Source organism: Mastacembelus armatus, chromosome 1 (genome assembly GCF_900324485.2).
Source record: "Mastacembelus armatus chromosome 1, fMasArm1.2, whole genome shotgun sequence".
Taxonomy (NCBI): domain Eukaryota; kingdom Metazoa; phylum Chordata; class Actinopteri; order Synbranchiformes; family Mastacembelidae; genus Mastacembelus; species Mastacembelus armatus.
Window position 1 is genome coordinate 19,215,523 of NC_046633.1, and position 20,209 is coordinate 19,235,731.

At 39.5% G+C, this 20,209-nt stretch overlaps 3 protein-coding genes across 7 annotated transcripts; 2 read left to right on the forward strand and 1 right to left on the reverse strand.

Moving 5' to 3' along the window:
- Positions 1–84: 84 nt before the first annotated feature.
- On the reverse strand, positions 85–2,251 carry LOC113128196 (regulator of G-protein signaling 5). The gene is made up of 5 exons (XM_026303325.2): positions 1,561–2,251; positions 1,400–1,456; positions 1,259–1,311; positions 373–536; positions 85–252 (listed from the first exon to the last, which is right to left on the reverse strand). The coding sequence occupies exons 1-5, from the start codon at positions 1,602–1,604 to the stop codon at positions 85–87; spliced, it is 486 nt and encodes a 161-aa protein (XP_026159110.1). The 5' UTR covers positions 1,605–2,251.
- A 375-nt stretch (positions 2,252–2,626) lies between these two features.
- Positions 2,627–10,614, forward strand: LOC113128194 (calcium-binding mitochondrial carrier protein SCaMC-1-like). Of its 3 annotated transcripts, XM_026303323.1 has the most exons (12): positions 2,627–3,107; positions 3,772–3,922; positions 3,977–4,102; positions 5,915–6,038; positions 6,145–6,232; positions 6,702–6,813; positions 6,955–7,113; positions 7,250–7,402; positions 8,133–8,246; positions 8,384–8,551; positions 8,633–8,780; positions 9,544–10,614. In XM_026303323.1, the coding sequence occupies exons 2-12, from the start codon at positions 3,854–3,856 to the stop codon at positions 9,753–9,755; spliced, it is 1,473 nt and encodes a 490-aa protein (XP_026159108.1). In that variant the 5' UTR covers positions 2,627–3,107; positions 3,772–3,853; the 3' UTR covers positions 9,756–10,614. The 3 variants fall into 3 exon arrangements, with proteins under 3 accessions (XP_026159108.1, XP_026159106.1, XP_026159107.1); XM_026303321.1 differs by having other exon boundaries at positions 2,628–3,107; positions 3,772–4,102; XM_026303322.1 differs by having other exon boundaries at positions 3,106–3,218; positions 3,772–4,102.
- Positions 10,615–11,706: 1,092 nt separating this feature from the next.
- khsrp (KH-type splicing regulatory protein) lies at positions 11,707–19,747 on the forward strand. Of its 3 annotated transcripts, XM_026304273.2 has the most exons (19): positions 11,707–12,001; positions 14,076–14,178; positions 14,259–14,312; positions 14,399–14,435; positions 14,582–14,640; positions 14,737–14,817; positions 14,907–14,964; positions 15,522–15,669; positions 15,896–15,994; positions 16,101–16,202; positions 16,343–16,445; positions 16,680–16,804; positions 16,905–17,201; positions 17,336–17,366; positions 17,433–17,445; positions 17,533–17,621; positions 17,782–17,985; positions 18,137–18,324; positions 19,236–19,747. In XM_026304273.2, the coding sequence occupies exons 1-19, from the start codon at positions 11,912–11,914 to the stop codon at positions 19,242–19,244; spliced, it is 1,890 nt and encodes a 629-aa protein (XP_026160058.1). In that variant the 5' UTR covers positions 11,707–11,911; the 3' UTR covers positions 19,245–19,747. The 3 variants fall into 3 exon arrangements, with proteins under 3 accessions (XP_026160058.1, XP_026160056.1, XP_026160057.1); XM_026304271.2 differs by having other exon boundaries at positions 17,336–17,445; XM_026304272.2 differs by having other exon boundaries at positions 11,708–12,001; positions 14,746–14,817; positions 17,336–17,445.
- The last annotated feature ends 462 nt before the right edge of the window (positions 19,748–20,209 follow it).

Sequence of the window (20,209 nt, forward strand, 5' to 3'; positions counted from 1 at the left end):
ATAAATGTTAAAATACAATCAACGTGTCAAGTAGCACAAAGTAGCTATTTCTGAAGCATGTTTGTGGTAATATACACTATATGTTTAGAAAGCCTTGATGGTCTCCACGCAGTGATGGGAACGCAGAAACCGAGGGAAAGAGTCTTTGGCCATCAGACTATAGATCCTCTGCTGGGCCTTGTTGAATGTGTTGGCACATGGAGAGTCCATCACATTCAGAAGAGCCTCACGGGTCTCAGAGTCCAAGTTTACCTAAAAAGGATAAAGCAGATATTGAATATGAATACTAGCCCACTCCTCATCTCATTTCATTTAACGCACACATGCTTTGGTATCAGTGCTCTGCATTCCTCTCATCAACTCTCCACCAACCTCCTGTGGGGCATCAGGGTTAATAAACTGGCTGTAGATGCTGCTGGCCTTGGTCTTCTGCAGGTTTGAAGGTGAAACCCTGTAGTCCTCACAGGCCAGCCAGAACTCAAGGTTCTCCTCACTGAACTCTGAACGCAGGAAGCCACGAAACACCTGCAGACCACCTGGGAGAGAGGTGAACAAACTGTGACAAATGTTTTTATTTTTTTATATAAACCTGGTAACAGTTAGTTATGATATATGCTAAAATCTTTATCAGTAACACAAGTAGAGAACAAACAAAAGGACTCAGTAGAGTCAGATACACACTACAAAAGGTTTACTGACATTAGCCCCCATTAGCTACTGGGCATACGAAACAAGGCTGGACTATAACACCAAAACCTGCAAGAGTGTATTGAAGTGAAGTGTATCTTTTTTGCATATTATTTCCACTTTTTATTTGAAAGAAAAGTCAGTTATTTCCTATAAAATATATATGGATTAATTTTAATACTGCCAATAATATTTATTTTCCAGTGAAACAGTTTTGTTCAGGCAAATTTTGTGTAAGATGAAGTTAGTGACACTTCTGAGGGTGAACAGAGACTACTGCAAGAGCTAACTGTAAAGTTAATACAAAGAAGACATTTTGAAGAGCTTTTCTGCTGCAGTCATTTTGACTTGTCATACCAGGAACAACTGTTTTGTTGTATTGGATGTCCCAGTAGCCAGCATGTACAAAACGAGGACCCTGAAGCAGCCTCAGACATCATGCATTTTATTATTTGCATGTGCTTTTCCTCCTATGGCATGCCAAGAAAAATGTGTCTGTTGTATTGTTAAACCAACAACTTCACTTTACAAGTGATTTTTAAAAATAAATACAGGGAAAACTGTCTCTTACTTTTGCTATTTAGCAGAGTTTCCAGATCTTGAAGTGTCTTTCCATCCTGAACCCTGAGAAGTGAGACAAAAAGCATCAAAATTCTGCTTCACTGCGAGTCATCTTACTACTTATTTGAAATATAGCTTTCAGTAGGTTTACTTTTGCTTGTGGTGTGTGTCAGTCAGGTGGCTTAACTTTACCCGCATCTCCTTTGCCCTGAAACACACAGACAAGAAATCACACATGCCTAACACATCATAATAACAACTAGGAAATAACTTGTTCACACTCTAAACTTAATAACCCAGTTGCATACGTACTTCTCCAGGCATGAGGATGGCAGATAGGAGAGCCCCTTACACATTGAGGTTTGTAGGTTGATCTAACCAACGAAGGGAAAATGATCAGATCAGGCTGATTTTCTGTCTACCTCCCACACTGCAGTGTGATTTTCTTATATAGTCTACCTGTGTGCTATCAGATCCCTGAATCTGCTCCCCTCAGACCAGCAGGTGTTGAGATGGAAGCTGAATAGAGATGGAAAGAGCTGAGTGAGAGAGTCGGTGTATGTGCTTACAGTCAACAGGGAGATACAATACAAGTCAGTATATATAATAGGGAAATTAGAGCTAGGGTACCTGCTGTGTGTGTGTGGTCATGGATCATTGAAAGTCTATGAAACGTCCACAAACAAAACTAGCCTGTCCAGTAAAATGTTTATATCACAAGAGAATAAGGTGGTGAGGGAGCGGCAGGTGTGCTGCTAACATCACTCATCTCTGGAGAGTCAGACAACTGCAGGGAGGAGGAGCGTGTGTTTGATGATGGAGATTAAATAGGATGAAGATCATTAAACAAAGTACCCGTGCAGTAATTGTATTATCATATAGTTTTATTAGCTCTTTTGACTGTGTTGTAAATCTCTTGTACAGCTGTTTGAATCCAGTGATTCTTTATTTATTAAATCAGTAAAGATGTTGGATAATTATGAATTTCAACGTATAATGTAGTTTTGTGGAGCCCTGTGCCTGGTGTGTGTGTGTGTTGTTATTTTATAGCCCTGTGCCTGGTGTGTGTGTGTGTTGTTATTTTATAGCCGGCTGTTTGGTGAGTTATGTGTCCAGAAAATAAACTAGTATTTTAAAACAAACAATATTTGTTAATTAATAGATTTTTAAAAATGTATTTTAAGAGGAATTAGTAGAAGTGCTTTTTTTTAAAAAATGTGTAATTAATTTATTATCCTTTATTTTCTTTGTTTTGTCTTGTTTTGTTTTTGAAATCTTCACAAATTCCTATTCAAAGCAGAGTAGCCTATGTTACTAGTGTACTTGTCAGGGACAGTAGTCTCTTTTTAAAGATGCATGAGCACAGCGAGGTTGCTGGTTGATATGGAGCTAATTTGTAGTTGCATGTTTCTCTTTAATAATGCGTTATATTAATAATCTTTGGCTCGTGTGATGTCAGGACTGAGTTGCTTCCATAGGTCTATACCGCCAACTACCAGCATTGGCCAACAATCAATATTTACGCGGCTGAGGTAAATGACTCTATTTGTTGGAGTAATTGCGAGCTTTGGACCCAGTAGCCTGTCTGGTCTGTGCCAGCAGGGGGACGGCTGTGAGTTTCTCTCGCTTCCTGCTTCCTCAACAACAGTCGCTGTGAAATCTTCAGGTCGGGGCGGTCAGTAGTAGGGATCACTGAGACCTCCTCAGGTCTGAGGGAACTACTTGTTTTGTTGTCAAATCCGTTTTCAGGGCGGATTCATATCCAGGTAGCTGAGTTCCGGAGCCGCTGGTTCCTGTTGAATCCTGGTTCTCTGCATCCCACCATGGGCGGCGGATCGACCTGGAGATAAACACACGGAGTGAGTCGCAAGGTTTTATTATTAGACCGTCCATAACAGTGAGGATCGGGTTTAACTAACGGAACCGTAAACTACATGAAAGTTGAATCTCTCCTGCCCATGTGGATCAACGTGAGTTTAAACTAAACGGTGTGGTATTACCAAAACATCTGGAATACTTAAACATCTGGCTCCACTCGGGTGAATAAGCAGTGGCTGCCCTGAAGCTGCAGGCCTCTGATGTTTGCAATGATTAGTTTACAATACAAACCAGAATCTGACCTGCACAGTACAAACTGAGCTTGTGTTGTGAAGCTGAAGTCAGTGCTGAGAAAGCAGCGCAAACACCATGTTGTATATCCACGGTAACTCAGTCACATGTTAACACTCACATTATTTCAATCAGTTGTTTCCTAAGCATCTTGACTTATGACCTGTTCCACCAAAAGCTATATCTACTTCTTTGTCTTATTGGTTTTTATTGTAGCGCTCAGTTCAGTTTCCTGTTTTTGGTTGTTTGAACAAGAGTTGTTAGAGTGAAGAAGTGAAATGATCCATTAAAGGGGGATAATACAAGATTTGAAAATACAGTTAAATAACTGGGTAACAGAAATATTTTGTAATTTCCTCTTCAGTCTAAGGGGGACCCTGTTAATTTAACACGTTTTTGTTTTATATGTTTCAGGTGTGGAATTACAGAGTAAGCTTCCCAGGACTCTCTCACTTCTTGAGGCTTGCAGCTTGAGGATACAATAGATGCAATAGTCATGACACACCAATGGACTTGGTTCCCTCGGGTGAATTGCCAGCACAGTGAAAACCCCAGTCCAGACCAGGAGAGTGAAAATCCCAGTCCAGACCAGAAGAGGGAAAACCCCAGTCCAGACCAGGAGAGGGAAAAGCTCTGGGCTGAGCTGTTCGATCAGCTGGACCTCAACAAAGATGGGCGTATTGACATCCTTGACCTGCAGACAGGGTTGGCAAGCCAAGGACTTTCAGGAGGCTCTTTGGAGAGGGTAAGACCCCCATCACACAAATCTGTTTTTCTGTGATGCCATGCAGTGACATGTATGTGGGCTGTTGGTGCTACATTACATTACCCAAAGACTGTTGTAGTGTCAGTGGTCTCAGGTCATGTTAATATCATTCAGTGGTGACTGGACTGGTCATCTGACACGATGTCACCATCAATCACTCAGTCAATCAATTGTCCCTTATCTATTGTGTACTGAGAGTGTTATCCAACATACATATAGAGATATTAGAGTATTTGACCAGCTGAGGAGGTGGAACCAGTAGATTTGCAACCAGTTGCGGCTAGACCGGAGACATGTTCACACCTGTGGTTTATCCTGTTGTAAATATGTGTGTGTGAGGGAGAGAAAATGTGATGGACAGGGAGTGGTTAAACAGACTTCTTTCTCTATCAATAAATCAGAGGACCCAGAGCTCACTCCTCTCCAGTCCACATTAAACATGCAGTGAAGGCCTGTATCTTCCTTATCTTTTCCTTATGTAAAACCTCCCTAATCCTTTCTAACCTGCTGTGTTGCACATCAACACCATGACTGTAAATACAGTCTGCCTCTCTCCTCTCAGTCTGTCTGTGTATGTTGGGACAAAAGTGTGTTGGACACCATGAAGTTGTGACATCCTCCAGTGCAGCTTCCTCTCTGTCTTCTCTGTGGGTGAAAATGTATTATTCATGTTGTGGAAACTGAAATAGTCACATTGTAGGAACCTGCCGCCTCCTTGGGGACAAGATACAAATAAAATGTTTTACTTTAAGGTTTAGGTTAGTTAGGCTGAAAGGTGTTATGTGTGGTTACTTGTATGGCTCTACATTGTGAAGAAGAGTTGAGTTTTATGCCATGTGAGGATATTTTAACTGGGCCTCACACCTTTAAAGGCTGAGAGTTAAGACCTGGTTTTAGGATTAAATTATGTTTAGGTCAAGAGTGGGGTTTTAGCTGTGATGGTTATTAATGTTTGTTTGTGTGTGTCTGTTTGTGTGCACACATGTAAAGGGCAGCATGCTGTCTATTTTGGTACAAGGAGCAGGACTTTGTAAGATGAGAGTGGTAACCTTTCTCTTGGTTCTGTGCTCTTTTTACTTACACTTTACACATCAGTCAAACATTTAGACAGATTTTCCTGTTGAATCAAAATAGAAAGTCTGTCCAAACCTTTTATTGGTAGATTATAGATCATTGGCTAATGTGTCAACTTTTTCTTCATTTGTAATTTAAGGATGAGAAATGAGATTCTGACCGTTCATGTTATTGAAGCCTTGGGGTTAAAAAGAGGATCCTACAGTTATATCTCCAAGGTGATGCAATCAAAGTCAGTTAAAAAAATATTAAATTAAATTATCATAACAAGCATAAGCAGCACGCTGGTTAGCGAAAGATATATTATTATTTTATTTCTGAAAAGGTCCTTTATTTACTGCATATAAAGAGTAATCCTTACTATTCAAGGATATTTGATATTGTTGGATGTGTCTCAGGATAATGAAGTAAATTAACTGTATTTTATAGTATTTTAAACCTTTTATCTCAAATACACAACATGCTGTAGGGTTACTTACAGTATATAACAGATGGCATGCCAGATAGTCTGATCAAAGACTGCATATTCAGCTTTTTGGTCTTGTAGTATTTGATAGCAGTCTGTGTCCCATCTGTTGACTTAACAAACATATATTGTTGTACATAATTAATGATACACTGTCTTTACAGTAGTCCACACGATGTCTGATGTTCCTAGTGTGGATTGGCTTATTTTTCATTGACTTAGCTCTTATCTCTGGCTGTCTTTCCTTTCAGATTGTGGAGACTGGGGACACCAACCATGATGGAGTACTGGACTTTGAAGAGTTTACACAGTATCTTCGCACCCATGAAAAGCAGCTCAAACTCATGTTTAGCAGCCTGGACAGGAACAATGATGGTCTTTACAAGTCTCTGAACACATTCATGTTGAGATTGTTAAAAAGAAGTTCTCCATATTGTCGTTTCTCTTCTGCTCTCTTTGTGTGACTGATGGGTATTTGCAGGTCAGATAGACGCAGCAGAGATCCAGCAATCCATGTGCACACTCGGTGTGAACATTAGCCTCGAGGATGCCACCAGGATTTTGCTAAGGTCTGATATTAATGTGTATTTTTAGTCATATCACACACAACTGAAGAAGACAAATTCCGCTTCCTTCTCATTAACTGGTCTGCATTGAATAATTTGAGTTTTATGGCTCTGTCTTTGTTCATTGAGTTTACATGGTTGTTTAAACCTCACAGACATCCAGACTTTGTATCTAGATACAATACATCAAAGTTCCAGTGTTCCTGAATGCAAACGACATGTGCGGCTTCATCTAGCTGCTCCCTGTCCACAGCCTGTGAGATAATAGCAGATTGCAGTGGCTACTCTGATAACCAAACATAACTTAAACATATTAAGACATATGGTAATGTCTTAAAGGACTCCTGTCTGCTAAGCATAAGCTTTAACGTAAGAAAATTATTGGTTCTACCTTCTCTAGGTTTAAATTGACTCTGCTGTCTGTTATAAATGTTCAACTTTATAAATATGTGTGTATGTGTTACTCACTCAGTATGGATAAGGATGGTACCATGACCATTGACTGGAATGAATGGCGAGACTACTTTCTGTTTAACCCTCTCACTAACATGGAGGAAGTGGTGCGTTACTGGAAACGTTCAGTGGTGAGTGGTGACAACACACAATTTAAACAAACACACCTTTAACAGCATTGTGCACAGCTTTATGTACTGAACTCTGTGTTTCTCTCTCCTCTCTATTCTCATCATTCGTGATTTTCATCCCAACCACCATGGCTTCAGTAGATGTTGGATATAGGTGAGCAGCTGACAGTCCCAGATGAATTTTCAGAAGAGGAGAAGAAGTCTGGATATGTGTGGCGGCAGCTGATGGCTGGAGCCGTGGCTGGATCTGTGTCTCGGACTGGAACTGCCCCCTTGGACCGTCTGAAAATCTTCAGACAGGTCAGTGATGGTGTGTCTCTGCTCAGCCTAAGCTCAATGCTCATTCATGTGATATTGCTTATGTCTGAAATGTATCTGCTTCAGTCAGCCATCACTTCTTTACACAACGGGAAAACTTTCTTGTTTCGTCTGCTAGGTTCATGGTTCCGCTGATTTTAAAGGCAATGTGCTGAGCACTTTTCAGTACATGGTGAAAGAAGGAGGCGTGTGGTCGTTGTGGCGGGGCAATGGAATCAATGTTCTTAAAATTGCCCCAGAGACTGCTATTAAGTTCACAGCATATGAACAGGTGAAGCAGAGCTCAGACCTTAACCTATCTTGTTTTTCTCCACCTCTGAACATCCATTCATCTTTGATCTCTCTTAATTATCCTCTTTTTACTACTTCTTTCACGCATTAAAGTTTAGCTTTCATTCTCTTTCCAATTCTTTTGAAGATTTCATTTCTGCTGCAGCATTTTTCTCGTTTGGTCAACTGTACATTTAAAGGAATAGTTTGGGCAAATGTACTTATTTGTTTTCTCACTGTAATTCCAATGAACATATTAATACCAGTCAATTTATTGTACCCTAAATATGGAGCTACCTGGCAGTAGCTGGTTAACTTAGCTTAGTAGAAGTAACGTAACTGGGGGAACAGATGCTGGATTGGTTTTTCACTCTTACTTCTGTCTCTTCACTGCTCCCAATTAAAATCACATTAAACCCATGTAAAAGATTTTTTCACTTCAGTTTTGTACGAATTAAACAAACAAAATATATAATGTTCATTAGTGAGCTTTAGAGTTGCCAACCTGCTGGCAAGCATTTTTTTTTTAAATTTAGACAGAGCTGGCTATACCCCTTATTTCTGTCTTTATGCTAAGCTAAGCTAATCAGCTGGTGGCTGTGGCCAGATATTCAACAGATAGATATGAGTGGTACCTATCTCTCTCACCACAAAAGCATTTTTCATTTTCCATTTGTCTGTGATCATAGACTTATGTTTATTCTTTCTGTTGCTCGCTATACTCTGCGTAGATCAAGACTGTGATGTGTGGCAGTAATGAAACAACAAATCTGAGGGTTCGTGATAGGTTTGTTGCTGGCTCTTTGGCTGGAGCTATAGCTCAGACAGCTATCTACCCAATGGAGGTAATGCTGGGGTAATACATGTATACAGACATTCTTATTGCCTCAACAACACACTGACTTGCATGACCAGAGAAATTACTCTTTTTTTTTTTTTTTTTTTTTTTTGTTCCTCTCCCTTCTCTTTGTTTTCTAACCAGGTGCTGAAGACCCGTCTTGCATTAAGAAAAACAGGCCAGTACTCAGGAATAGTAGACTGTGCCAAACAGATCCTTCAGAGGGAAGGTGCCACAGCCTTCTACAAGGGTTATGTGCCAAATATACTGGGTATTGTCCCCTATGCTGGCATCGACCTGGCTGTCTATGAGGTTAGACACATGAAAGCACACGGCTCCCATAGTGCATATCTTCTCAATGTTTACCTTCTTCTCATGCTTTTCATTCTTCAGACTCTAAAGTTTTCCTGGCTGAACAGGAACAGAGGTTTAGCCGACCCAGGGGTCATGGTGCTTGTTGGGTGTGGTGCCGTCTCCAGTACTTGCGGACAGCTGGCAAGTTATCCACTGGCACTGATCCGCACTCGAATGCAGGCACAAGGTCAGTGGATACATATGGGTCACAAATTAAAGAAAATAAAGAGTCTTAATCATACCGTGAATCACACAAGCACCAAGACCAGCTTCAGTGCTGCTGCAACTCTCTAAACTCTATTGGAGAGATACACATCATTCTTCCAAAGATATTCCTTCCTTTGGTGGTTTGATAATGGTGGTTAAAAGCACTGTACCACATTGCTTCAGAAGTTTTCATTGTTTGGTTCACATGATTTTCACACTCACGTAACCTTCAGTGACCCCCCTGTAAATATTCATGTTTCTTTACTCATTTATTCAGTTTCTCCTTTTATTTGATATGTGGATACAAAGAAGCAAGATCATTTTGCAAACTGTAAAACTTCAAAACCTAGGACTAAAGGACCACACTAATGATTTTACCAACTTACTTAATACTTACTTAACTTAATACTTTTTTCCAAAGCCTACCATTAGCTACTTATTAATATCATATCTTATTTCGATCCACTGTTTTATATTAATTTCATCAAACAAAGTGATTTTTCAAAAGAAAAGTCTTAATTCATGGTAACTCAGTGACATGGTGTTTTCAGCGTTTTCAAAGTTTTCAAACTTCATCTCTCAGAGAAAACAATGAGGTACAACTGAAAGCTATGGAATAAGCTAATAAGTGAATCTGAAGTCAAAAACAGATTGAAATGACTTTTTTTAATTTAAAAAGTTGCTCTTCTGTCTGAACAAATCCTCAAGTGTTAGTGAAGCTTATCCCTTTTCTCTCCCCTCAGCTTCAGAGAGGGGGGGGCCTAAATCCTCCATGTTGGCCTTGTTTCACAACATTGTGACCCAGGAAGGTGTGGCTGGACTTTATAGAGGAATTTCCCCGAACCTGCTGAAGGTTATCCCAGCAGTCTGCATGTCCTATGTCGTCTACGAATACACAAGTATATTCCTGGGAGTGGACATTGAGGGTAGGAGAAGAGGAAAAGGAAAAGGGTAGTGAAAGGATTGAGATTGTGGTGATGGCACATACAGCTCTGCATGGCAGTGGATGTACACGTGATGCTCTGTTAGCAAGTCTTGACTTTTCATGCTGAAAATGATTGGGTGGAAATATAATGGAATAACTTACCATGGAAGGTAAAAAGAATAACAGATCAGCATCATATATAATCTGTTGTGAAAACCTCACATTTGGATGGCCTCATCTAAAAAAATGCAGCTGCTGTGAAGAGATTCAAATGTGATACAGTATATTGTGTTGCACTATCTGCCTGCAGTTGTGTGAAAACTAATCAACTAGCCTTCTGTTGCTACTTTGACAAATGGAAACTTGCATCAACTTGTCTGAGAATGAACAGGTAGAAGGCGTACCCAGATGTTACATTCCTACAGCAGTATTTTTCTTCCTAGGTGGTTCCTAGAGAAGATAAAGGACAAATAAGAAGATTGATCCAAATTACTGTTCTCTAAGGGATTTAATTCTGAAAGTGCCACAAACCAGTATGGTTACAGAGTCGGGCCTTTAATTTCCTGAAACAAATACTATAAATGCTTATTAAACAACAGCACAAATGAAATGCACTTAATTAAAGAAAACCAAAGGACTATACATTTTGCAGGAGGGAAACTGCCAAAGCCATAAGAAGCACAGAGGATTTGGAATATCCTTTCATACATAATGTACATGTTTCATTGGCGTTGTCTTTATGTCTGTTTTCTTATGTGTGAAAAACACTACTGGGTCCACTGCCTCATAGCATGTCCATAAACTGTATGTGCACAATTTGCAGATTTAACACAGATGGTGAAGACATGACTTTGTACTATGAAACTATAAAAATATGATTGAATTTAAAGTGCCAGTATTTATTTTGGAATGTGAAGAGAAATACATGCATTTTGCTGCTTAAAATAAATACCTCTGAGTTTTTACACTGTCCACATTGTTCTTACAGAAGTAATGATTGGTCAGCACTATGTTCAGTCTTGTTGGCTTTAGTTGCAGCGCAGCAGTAACTATGAACATAAAATGAGATACTGTTAACATTTGTCTATTTTATGTACGTGTGTGTAATATGATAACTACTCAATCAAGTGTAACAATAAAAAATGGATTGAGCTCATTTACAATTTGGCCTTGTGATTCCCCACAAGGTAGAGGGACGTCTGGGCATCCCTGCTTAGACCACTGCCCCTACAACTCAGGTACAGTGGCTGAAAATGGTTTGGAGTCCAATTTGAACCCAAGGCCTTTCTGTTTGGAGTTTGCATGTTCTGTGTGGGGTTTCTGCAGGTACTCCAGCTTCCTCCCACAGTCCAAACACACACAGTTTGGGGTTGGGCTAATTGGTGATTCTAAATTAACATTAAGTGTGAACGTGAATGTGAGTGTTTGTCTGTCTCTGTGTGTCAGTCCTGTGATAGACTGGTGATCTGTACCCTGCCTCTCAACCAGTGTCAGCTGGATTGGTTCCAGTCCCCCACCAGGATGAGCAGTAGAGGATTAACACGATGTTATGCTTTATTATGCATCTTAGAGGTTTCCTAGAAAGAAATATATAATTGAGTATTTTCTGCAACATTAGTACAGTAATTATAACTGAACTAATATGTTGTTTAGGTAAAAGGACATTTATTTGAAAGTCAGTCATGTGGAGCTGGTACCCTTTATTATTATTATTGTTATTAGTAGTAGTGGTAGTGATAGTGGTAGTGGTATATAACCCTAACCGTAAAATACTGTGATTCAGATGTTATCTCCTGTTTTTAATACAACTTCAATTCCATTTTTTTCTCTCTAAACATCTGAAAAAGATGATTATATGTAGAACAGTTTGTAATAAATGGCTTTACTGAGTTATAGAAGAGCTAATAACCCTAAATGACACACTCCGGCCCAGGAGGTGGCGGTATTGTTGATAATGTTTTATAAGGTGCGACGTCGACCCCAGAGTTTGAGGAGGAAGAAGACATGGGGTTAAAGATGCATTGATTGGTTATTTTAAGTAGGGAAGTTTGCCGGCGTGCTTGGCGAGCCCTCTCACGTTGGTGTCCCCCGCACTGTCCTGTTTAGCCTTCCCGCTTCTGCGCAGCTCCACCCGGTCACAGCGATCCAGCCTGCCCCCACTGTGCTTATTTGCCCCTCGGAGCAGCATGTCTGATTACGGCGGCCTGCCGACGAATGGAGTCGGTGCTGGGATGAAAAAAGACGCTTTTGCTGATGCCGTACAACGAGCCAGACAGGTAACCTGCTGGTACACTAGTTAGCAGGTAGCACAGACAGTTAGCAGGTAGCATAGCTAGTTAGCAGGTAGCATAGCTAGTTAGCGGGTAGCACAGCTAGTTAGCGGGTAGCACAGCTAGTTAGAGGATAGCACAGCTAGCTTAGCCCCCCCAGCCGTTAGCTTTAATCAACAAGCTAGCGAGCTAGTAGCTTTTCCTTTCCTGTTTGGATGTTTTAACTCTGTCAGTTTCACGGATTATTGCAAAGGGTTTACGGGATTGAGCGAGCAGCGACAGCAATAGTAGATCCCTCTTTGGTGTATCGTGAAACGTGAAATTCGTGAGTTACGTTAAATGGACTATTTATGATAGCTACAAAGCTAGCTAAGTTAGTTTGGTTTGTTACTAAGGTTTTAGTGAGCTGATCACGAAGTTTCTTACTCCTCCACGTATGAAACTTAATTTTAGAGAGATTTAACAGCACTGACTTCGTCCTGTGGCTAAGGTCAACTCTGTGTCCCGTTGAATGATAACTACCACAAATGGACAAAGGGATGCTCATAAGATATTTAGTGGCTTAGTTTTCAGCACTCGTTGGCTATTTCTTATGCGATCTGTGTTAAGAGTGTGAAACTATCTGATTTTATTCTTGATTGGTATAGAAAGTGGTTAAAAACCAGGCTGGTTGACTATTGTGTCTGAGATGCAAACCCAAAGTTGTTCAGCTTGACAGGGACATATAAGACAGAAAATAATAGCTAAAAAACTTAAACTCATAAATGTTTGGCATTTGGCTTGATATACAAGTTGAATTTGTTGTCAAGATTATTACAGATTATTCTTTATTTTGTGGATTGATTCATCAAAATGCTATGAAGGCACTGATGGTTCTATGGCTGCATCAGATTATAGTCCCTCTGTTAGAGATTAATGTGGTACTCCAGTGATTTAGTATAGCACTGAATGTGCACTTGTGAGACAGAGATGTAAACAATATTATGGGTCACACTGGGTCTTACCTTTCCCAAAAACCTACAGTCAAGCCCGAAATTATTCATGCCCCTGGCAAATTCTGACTTAAAATTACTTTTATTCAACCAGCAAGTTTTTTATTGATTAGAAATGACACAGGTGTCTCCCAGAAGAAAATAAGACAATGTACAAGAGCCATCATTGTGGAAAAAATTATTACTTATTTTTTATTTACATTTGAACAAAAAGTGGCATGTGAATAAAAGTAACTTTAAGTCAGAATTTGCCAGGGATATGAATAATTTCAGGCTTGACTGTATTTTAGTATTTTAGACTGTATTTTAGTTATAATCCTCTCTGCTTGTGTTAATTTTTATAGACTAATCCATGTGTCGAAGTGCCACTTTAAATGACATGTTCTTTCTTTATATGAAATCACAATTATACAACTAAATATCAGAGATGCACTGATTGCAGTTTTCTTGGCCAATTCTGATTTCCGATTTTTTTGGTGTGACCTGCTGATTCTGATTTTTGCAGATTCCCAACTGTAATCAAAGCATATACAGAAATATTTTCTTCAATGAAATTTTTTATTTTAAAATAAAAGAAATTATTAAAGATTACAGGATCTTCTCATAACAGAATAACTTCAACAACAAAATAAAGTGTGTTGTGCCTTGAAAAGGGTATAAAATGAGCTCCTGTATATAACTTAGTTATACTAACAAAAATCTTCTTTTCCTCAGTGAAATTTTTTATTTTATAATAAACGAAATTATTAAACATTACAGGATCTTCTCATAACAGATTAACTTTAACAACAAAACAAAGTGCTCTGCGCGACTGTGAGTCGGGGAATTCTTATGTGCGTGTGGCTGTGACGTCATTGCCTGTGCCGCTGACAATAGAGTCGGTAAGATGTGAGACTGACCGGTCATCGATCTGGGCCGATCATGCGAAAAATCTGCCAATTCCGATCACTGGCCGGTCAATCAGTGCATCTCTACTGAATATTATTAAAAGGGTCACTAAATCCTAATAGTGCTGATCTTCTTTTAAAGAAGCTTCATAGTGTAAAGTGTCTTAGAAACACTTACTCACATCCAGTGTATCTTTCCAGATTGCAGCTAAAATCGGCGGAGAGACTGTTCCCCCAGTGAGCAACAACGGAGGAGCTGAGAGCTATCCATTCACATCCCAGAAACGATCTTTGGAAGAAGCAGGTTAGAAATCAGCACCGACCGGCAGTTTGTCTGCATTTGTTCGTTTGTGTTATAGGACTCACAGTTTTTTTTGTTTTCAGATGAACCTGATGCAAAGAAGGTTGCATTGCAGCGTGAAAGAGATTCTGCATTGTGTATGTTGACTAGATACAATGATCCTATTAAGAATGAAACCCTCAGCCCAGTTTCAAACCAGTCACCAGTTTTTGTTCTCTTACAGCTGTTGAAGCACAGCTTGCTGCCCTTTCCCAACAAAGGTATAGGGGCTTAATTTCTTTTCTGTGAACACTTTTGGTGCTAATGGTTATGATAGAGATGTGATCCTTAAGTCATTTTATATATATATATATATATATTTTTTTTTTTAATTTTTATTATTATTTTTTTTTTTACCTGTCTGCAGTGTCAGGCCTTCTACAATGTCAGAAGAGTACAGAGTACCTGATGGCATGGTCGGCCTCAGTAAGTATTTACACATGCACTCCTAAACCATAGACATGATGTATGTGCTGCTGTGTTACACATGGTCAAACTAAAATCTGAATGTCTCTGCTGCTGTCTTCAAAGTCATTGGCCGAGGAGGGGAACAAATTAACAAAATACAGCAGGATTCTGGCTGCAAGGTCCAGATAGCACACGGTGAGCTATGCCCTAACCTCTATTTGGTAAATCAACCAAGTATACGAAACTTCTCTTGCACTGACACAAATTCTCATGTTCGTTCACAGACAGTTCTGGTCTTCCAGAAAGAAGTGTTTCTCTGACCGGGTCACCAGATGCCATACAGTAAGTTAGTGTTCATATTAATATTTAAATCCATAGATTTGTCAGTTTTTAGTGTAACTGCTCCTGTCGTCAGTTAAAGATGAAGTGTCCTGGGGATTTTTTTTGTTCATGGATATTTGTGGGATCAAGTAGTAGCTCTGCTCAAAGATGGGAAAAAAAAATACTCTTAAACTTCTCTAGAGACTGATGGCTTGTCTAATCAAACTCCAGATTTTATTGACATGAAAAAATGTTGTTTTAGAAATACATACATTGGTCTGTGACAAAAATTTTCAACAAATGGTATGACAGCCTCAGTTAATAATTTGGATTGCACTTGTACAGTATGTCAGAAAATGATTACAGCATTTATAGCTCTCCATGGTCTCTTTGATTTTGTTTACATTTATTCAATGTACATGCTACACTGCTTGTTTAAAACTCAGCTGTTCAAACCTACGGCATGATGTGGATGAGATTAGAGTCACTGACTAATAAATCTCAAATAATAGAATTGCTTGTACGTTAGTCTTGTATTCTTCACTCATTTCATTGCTTTTATTTGAATTTATTTCTAGGAGAGCTAAGGCACTTATAGATGACATAGTGTCCAGAGGTCATGAGTCGACCAATGGGCAGACAGGTTCCATGCAGGAAATGATCATTCCTGCAGGTAAAGCTGGCCTTATCATAGGCAAAGGAGGAGAAACCATCAAGCAGCTACAGGTGAGACTAACAGGCATTATAGAGCATTATTGATCACTTGATTGTTTGTTTTTTGTTGTTGTTTTTGAACATTAGAAAATAGGTCTGTGCTGATTTTTAGTTCCTCATAATAGCAAAAGCCCAGTGCAACCACTTAATGCTGGAAGAGGCTCAAGTTCATCATGAAATTAATCTGAACTGATCTCCTGTCTGATTGCTGTAACAAAAGTCTCCTGCAAATTTCTAGGAACGAGCTGGAGTTAAAATGATACTTATTCAAGATGGATCTCAGCCAGCCAACATAGATAAACCCCTACGCATCATTGGAGACCCCTATAAAGTACAGGTACTCTCTAAGCTCACTGGACATAGTTTTGGTAACTCAGAGGTATTTTACACCCATATCTGACATATTCTAACTCATTGTGCTTCCCTTGGTGTTACCTTGGTAGGAAGCAATGGAGATGGTCAATGAGATTCTAAGAGAAAGGGATCATGCTGGTTTTGGAGAAAGGAATGAATATGGATCAAGAATGGGAGGAGGTGGCATTGATGTAAGTAATATCTGTTTAAAGAAAACTTTGAACTTAATTTTCTTTGATGCATGTTTATCATCACAACTTTAATGGGGCAGAGTCAACAGCTCTGAGCAGTTGACACATTTTTTTTTTTTTTTTAAATTATAATTCTGCAGGTAGCTGTGCCACGCCACTCTGTAGGGGTTGTTATTGGCCGTAATGGAGAAATGATCAAGAAGATCCAGAGCGATGCTGGAGTGAAGATACAGTTTAAACCAGGTGAGCTCTCCAAATATTTTAAAAATACATTTAACCCAGTAAAGCCATTTCCACCATTTCATTTTCAGCAAAATATAATTTTATAGTTTGACTATTATATTTTTATGCCATAGTTTTTTACATCAACAAGTAATATCCTCTGTGATACTGATTTGTTCTCTTGGAAATTCTTCTTTTAGCCTTTTCTTTCAGTCCCTGAATAAACCTGAATGTGATTTTTGTCATACCTTACAGATGATGGCACAGGTCCAGAAAAAATTGCCCATATTATGGGTCCACCAGACCAGTGTCAGCATGCTGCCTCAATCATCACTGACCTGTTACAGAGCATCCGTGCACGAGAGGAGGGTGGGCAGGGGGTAAGTTTGCAGCATGCATTCTTGCGCTGATTTTGATGTCTGTGCTAATGGCAGAACACAGAAACCATTATGCCTGATATGTGGTGTGTTTTCTCCACAGGGCCCTCCAGGTCCTGGTGCAGGGATGCCGCCTGGTGGGAGAGGACGGGGTAGAGGCCAGGGCAACTGGGGTCCTCCGGGAGGAGAGATGACTTTCTCTATTCCTGCTCACAAATGTGGGCTTGTCATTGGCAGAGGAGGAGAAAATGTCAAGTCCATCAACCAACAGACTGGTGCATTTGTGGAAATATCCCGTCAGCCGCCGCCAAACGGTGACCCAAATTTCAAACTTTTCACCATTCGAGGGTCCCCGCAACAGATTGACCATGCAAAGCAGCTTATAGAAGAGAAGATTGAGGTATGTTCAAGTGAATCGTAGAGAAGCCTACACCATTCATTAAGTTCTCTAAAGATAACACCTTTTCTTAATTCTTTCTTAGTGTGAATTGTCTTCACTTCTCACTATCCCCCCCACCCCCAATCACTCTCTAGGCTCCGTTATGCCCAGTGGGTGGTGGTCCTGGTCCAGGAGGTCCTGGTGGTCCGATGGGTCCTTATAATCCCAACCCCTATAATGCAGGGCCTCCTGGTGGTGCTCCCCAGTAAGTACAATCAAAAAACATCAATCAATTTAGAAAAGCAATTCAAGAGGAATTAGCCTTACATGTTCAACTTGTCCCTCTCTGCAGTGGAGCTGCACCTGGTGGTCCCCAGTACTGCCCTCAGGGTTGGGGAAGTACTTACCAGCAATGGCAAGCCCCAGGTCCCCATGACCCCAGTATGTACCTTATTTTGTACATCGATTTCCATTTTGCCCACATATTCTGTATCCATGGTTGCTTCCATTATTTACATTGCAAAAAACTTGTAATTCATATAAGCTGTACATTGTTACGTACATTTTTTTCAACATGTTCCCTGCCCCCAAACTTCAATAGATAAGGCAGCTGCAGATCCAAATGCAGCATGGGCAGCTTACTATGCACAATACTATGGACAACAGCCAGGGGGTGCTATGACAGCTCAGAACCCAGGAGCCACTGCAGCAGCTCCAGGTGACCAGAGTCAAGCAGCACAGACATCTGGGGGCCAGCCAGACTACACCAAGGCTTGGGAGGAGTATTATAAGTCTATGGGCATGAGTAAGTGAATTCTACAGTTTTATCAAATGTATTTGGGAAAACTGTGATGTTTCAAATACATTATTAATTACATGAACATATGTAGTATTCTGCAAACAAATGCACGACTGTGTTTAAGTAAAATGTGTTTGTGCATGGTGTGACTTTCCAGCCCAGCCAGCTGCAGGGACAGCAGCTGCTCCTGGCACAGGAGCAACCACTACACCAGGAGGAGCTGCAGCTGGAGGCCAGCAGGACTACAGCGCAGCCTGGGCTGAGTACTACAGACAGCAGGCTGCCTACTATGGACAGGCAGGGCAGGCACCTGGACAGGCAGCTGCTCCACAGCAGGGACAACAGGTACCACATGAAAAACTGATATCGAAATTTACTCTGGTAGCTGCTAAGATCTGATCAGCTCAAAATGATTACCTGCCTAAATGTATGTACTGGCCAAAATCATTAATACCCATTTTAGTGGAAATGTTTCCTAGGAGTTTTCTTTGCCTTCAGGTGTTTTAGAATGAGATACTGTGACAGTCGCTATAAAAAGCACAGGTTAGTTCTCCTAAAATTGGCTCACTCAGTGTCTTCATCTTAATTAAATCATGTCCTCATTTGAATGTTGCTACATGGATGTAACAGGAATATTTTAGTAAAACAAGTAGAGTTACATAACCAAATGTAGTTAAATTACAGTTCATGTTGCATGTATTATTAGCATTGTGTGGCACTTGGCAGGCATGATAAAAGTATTAATTCCATAAAATACAGTGTACCCCTGCAAAGTCGCAGTTCAGAGTTCGTGGCCTCAGTCGTTTGCAGATTTTTCCTTAGAACCTAACTAATAATTGTTCGCAGAAACCCCCACAATTTCACAGAAGCCGCAAATATTCTCTGCAATTTTTTAGGGCTTTTTTTCGTGGCAATATATAATTTTTTTGTGCATTTTAATGCTAAATTATTGAGAACAATATAATTGACTAATTTAGGTCACTAATTTATTTACTAATAATGTATTAAGCAGAGTTTGAAATAAAATTAAAGTGTTTTGGCAGCATATTTAGGGAAATAAAATAGGCATTTTTTTGACTACATTCGAAAGTCATGGTTTTTCACAGTTCACAAGTGCTCTAGAAACAGAACACTCCGCAAATGTCTGGGGTTTACTGTAATTTATTTATATTCTTACACCATAATTATTGAATTTACATATTTGCATAAGGCTGGTCAAATTGCATCATGTCTCTTACTTTTTTTTATTTTTTCAGGCCCAGTAAACAAGTGTCACGGAATGCTGGATGGTTGTGATGTTTTTTCTGGACTTTTTTTTTTTTTTTTTTTTTGTCAGATCTCCCTTTTGACAATGGTTTTCTCATCTACCCAGACATTTTCTATTCCAGCCTTTGATTATTTTTTTAAAATCAAAATTGAAGAAAGAAAAATGGAAAATGTTTTGCTCATGCATTGAACAAAGCACTAAGCATCTTAGTTGGGTTACTATTCTGTTTGTCCCTTCACCTCACCCATACCTTGTTTTTCTTTTTTGTTTGTTTTCTATGTTTTAATGTGAAATAATAAAGCATCTTTGCTTGCCAGCTATCACATCAATTCAACACCAACTCACATTTAAGTAGGTTTCCCCATTAGTTTGCTAAGGGTAAGACTGTCAATCAGTATTTTGAATATATTCAAAAATTATGTTTGTGAGAAAGATTATTGCAAACTTCTTGGCCTTTTTGTTTTGGTACTTTTTAACTTCATTTTAAAAAAAAAAACAAAAAAAAAAAACATTCCCACTGTTTAAGTTGCAGGTGTATTTCTCCCTGCTCCCATGATTTATTTTAATTTTATTCATTGTAATTATTTTCCTGAAGGGGGTTGTGTGTCTGTATACAGTGTATGCTACTGAACAAAAAAGTGTGTGTAAGTTAGCAGTAATAAGGCACCAACTGTCCTACAGTATGTAGGCTGTTTGTGTGTGTATGTATGTGTTTGTGTGCTTGACTGCCCTCTGTTTAATTTCTACAAATTCAGTGTTGGAAGATTTTTTTGGTTGTTCCCAATAGGTTCTGTTATTGTGAGCTGATTTTTGTTAATATTTTTTTACAGCTTGTTTTTAAATACTTCAAATAAAAACATTCAAATTATGTGTCTCATGTGGCCTTCAGCACCACTGTGTTTGAACCTCATGCTAAACTCATGTCAAATGAAAAGGCTTGGACTGGTTTCACATTTCAGCTCT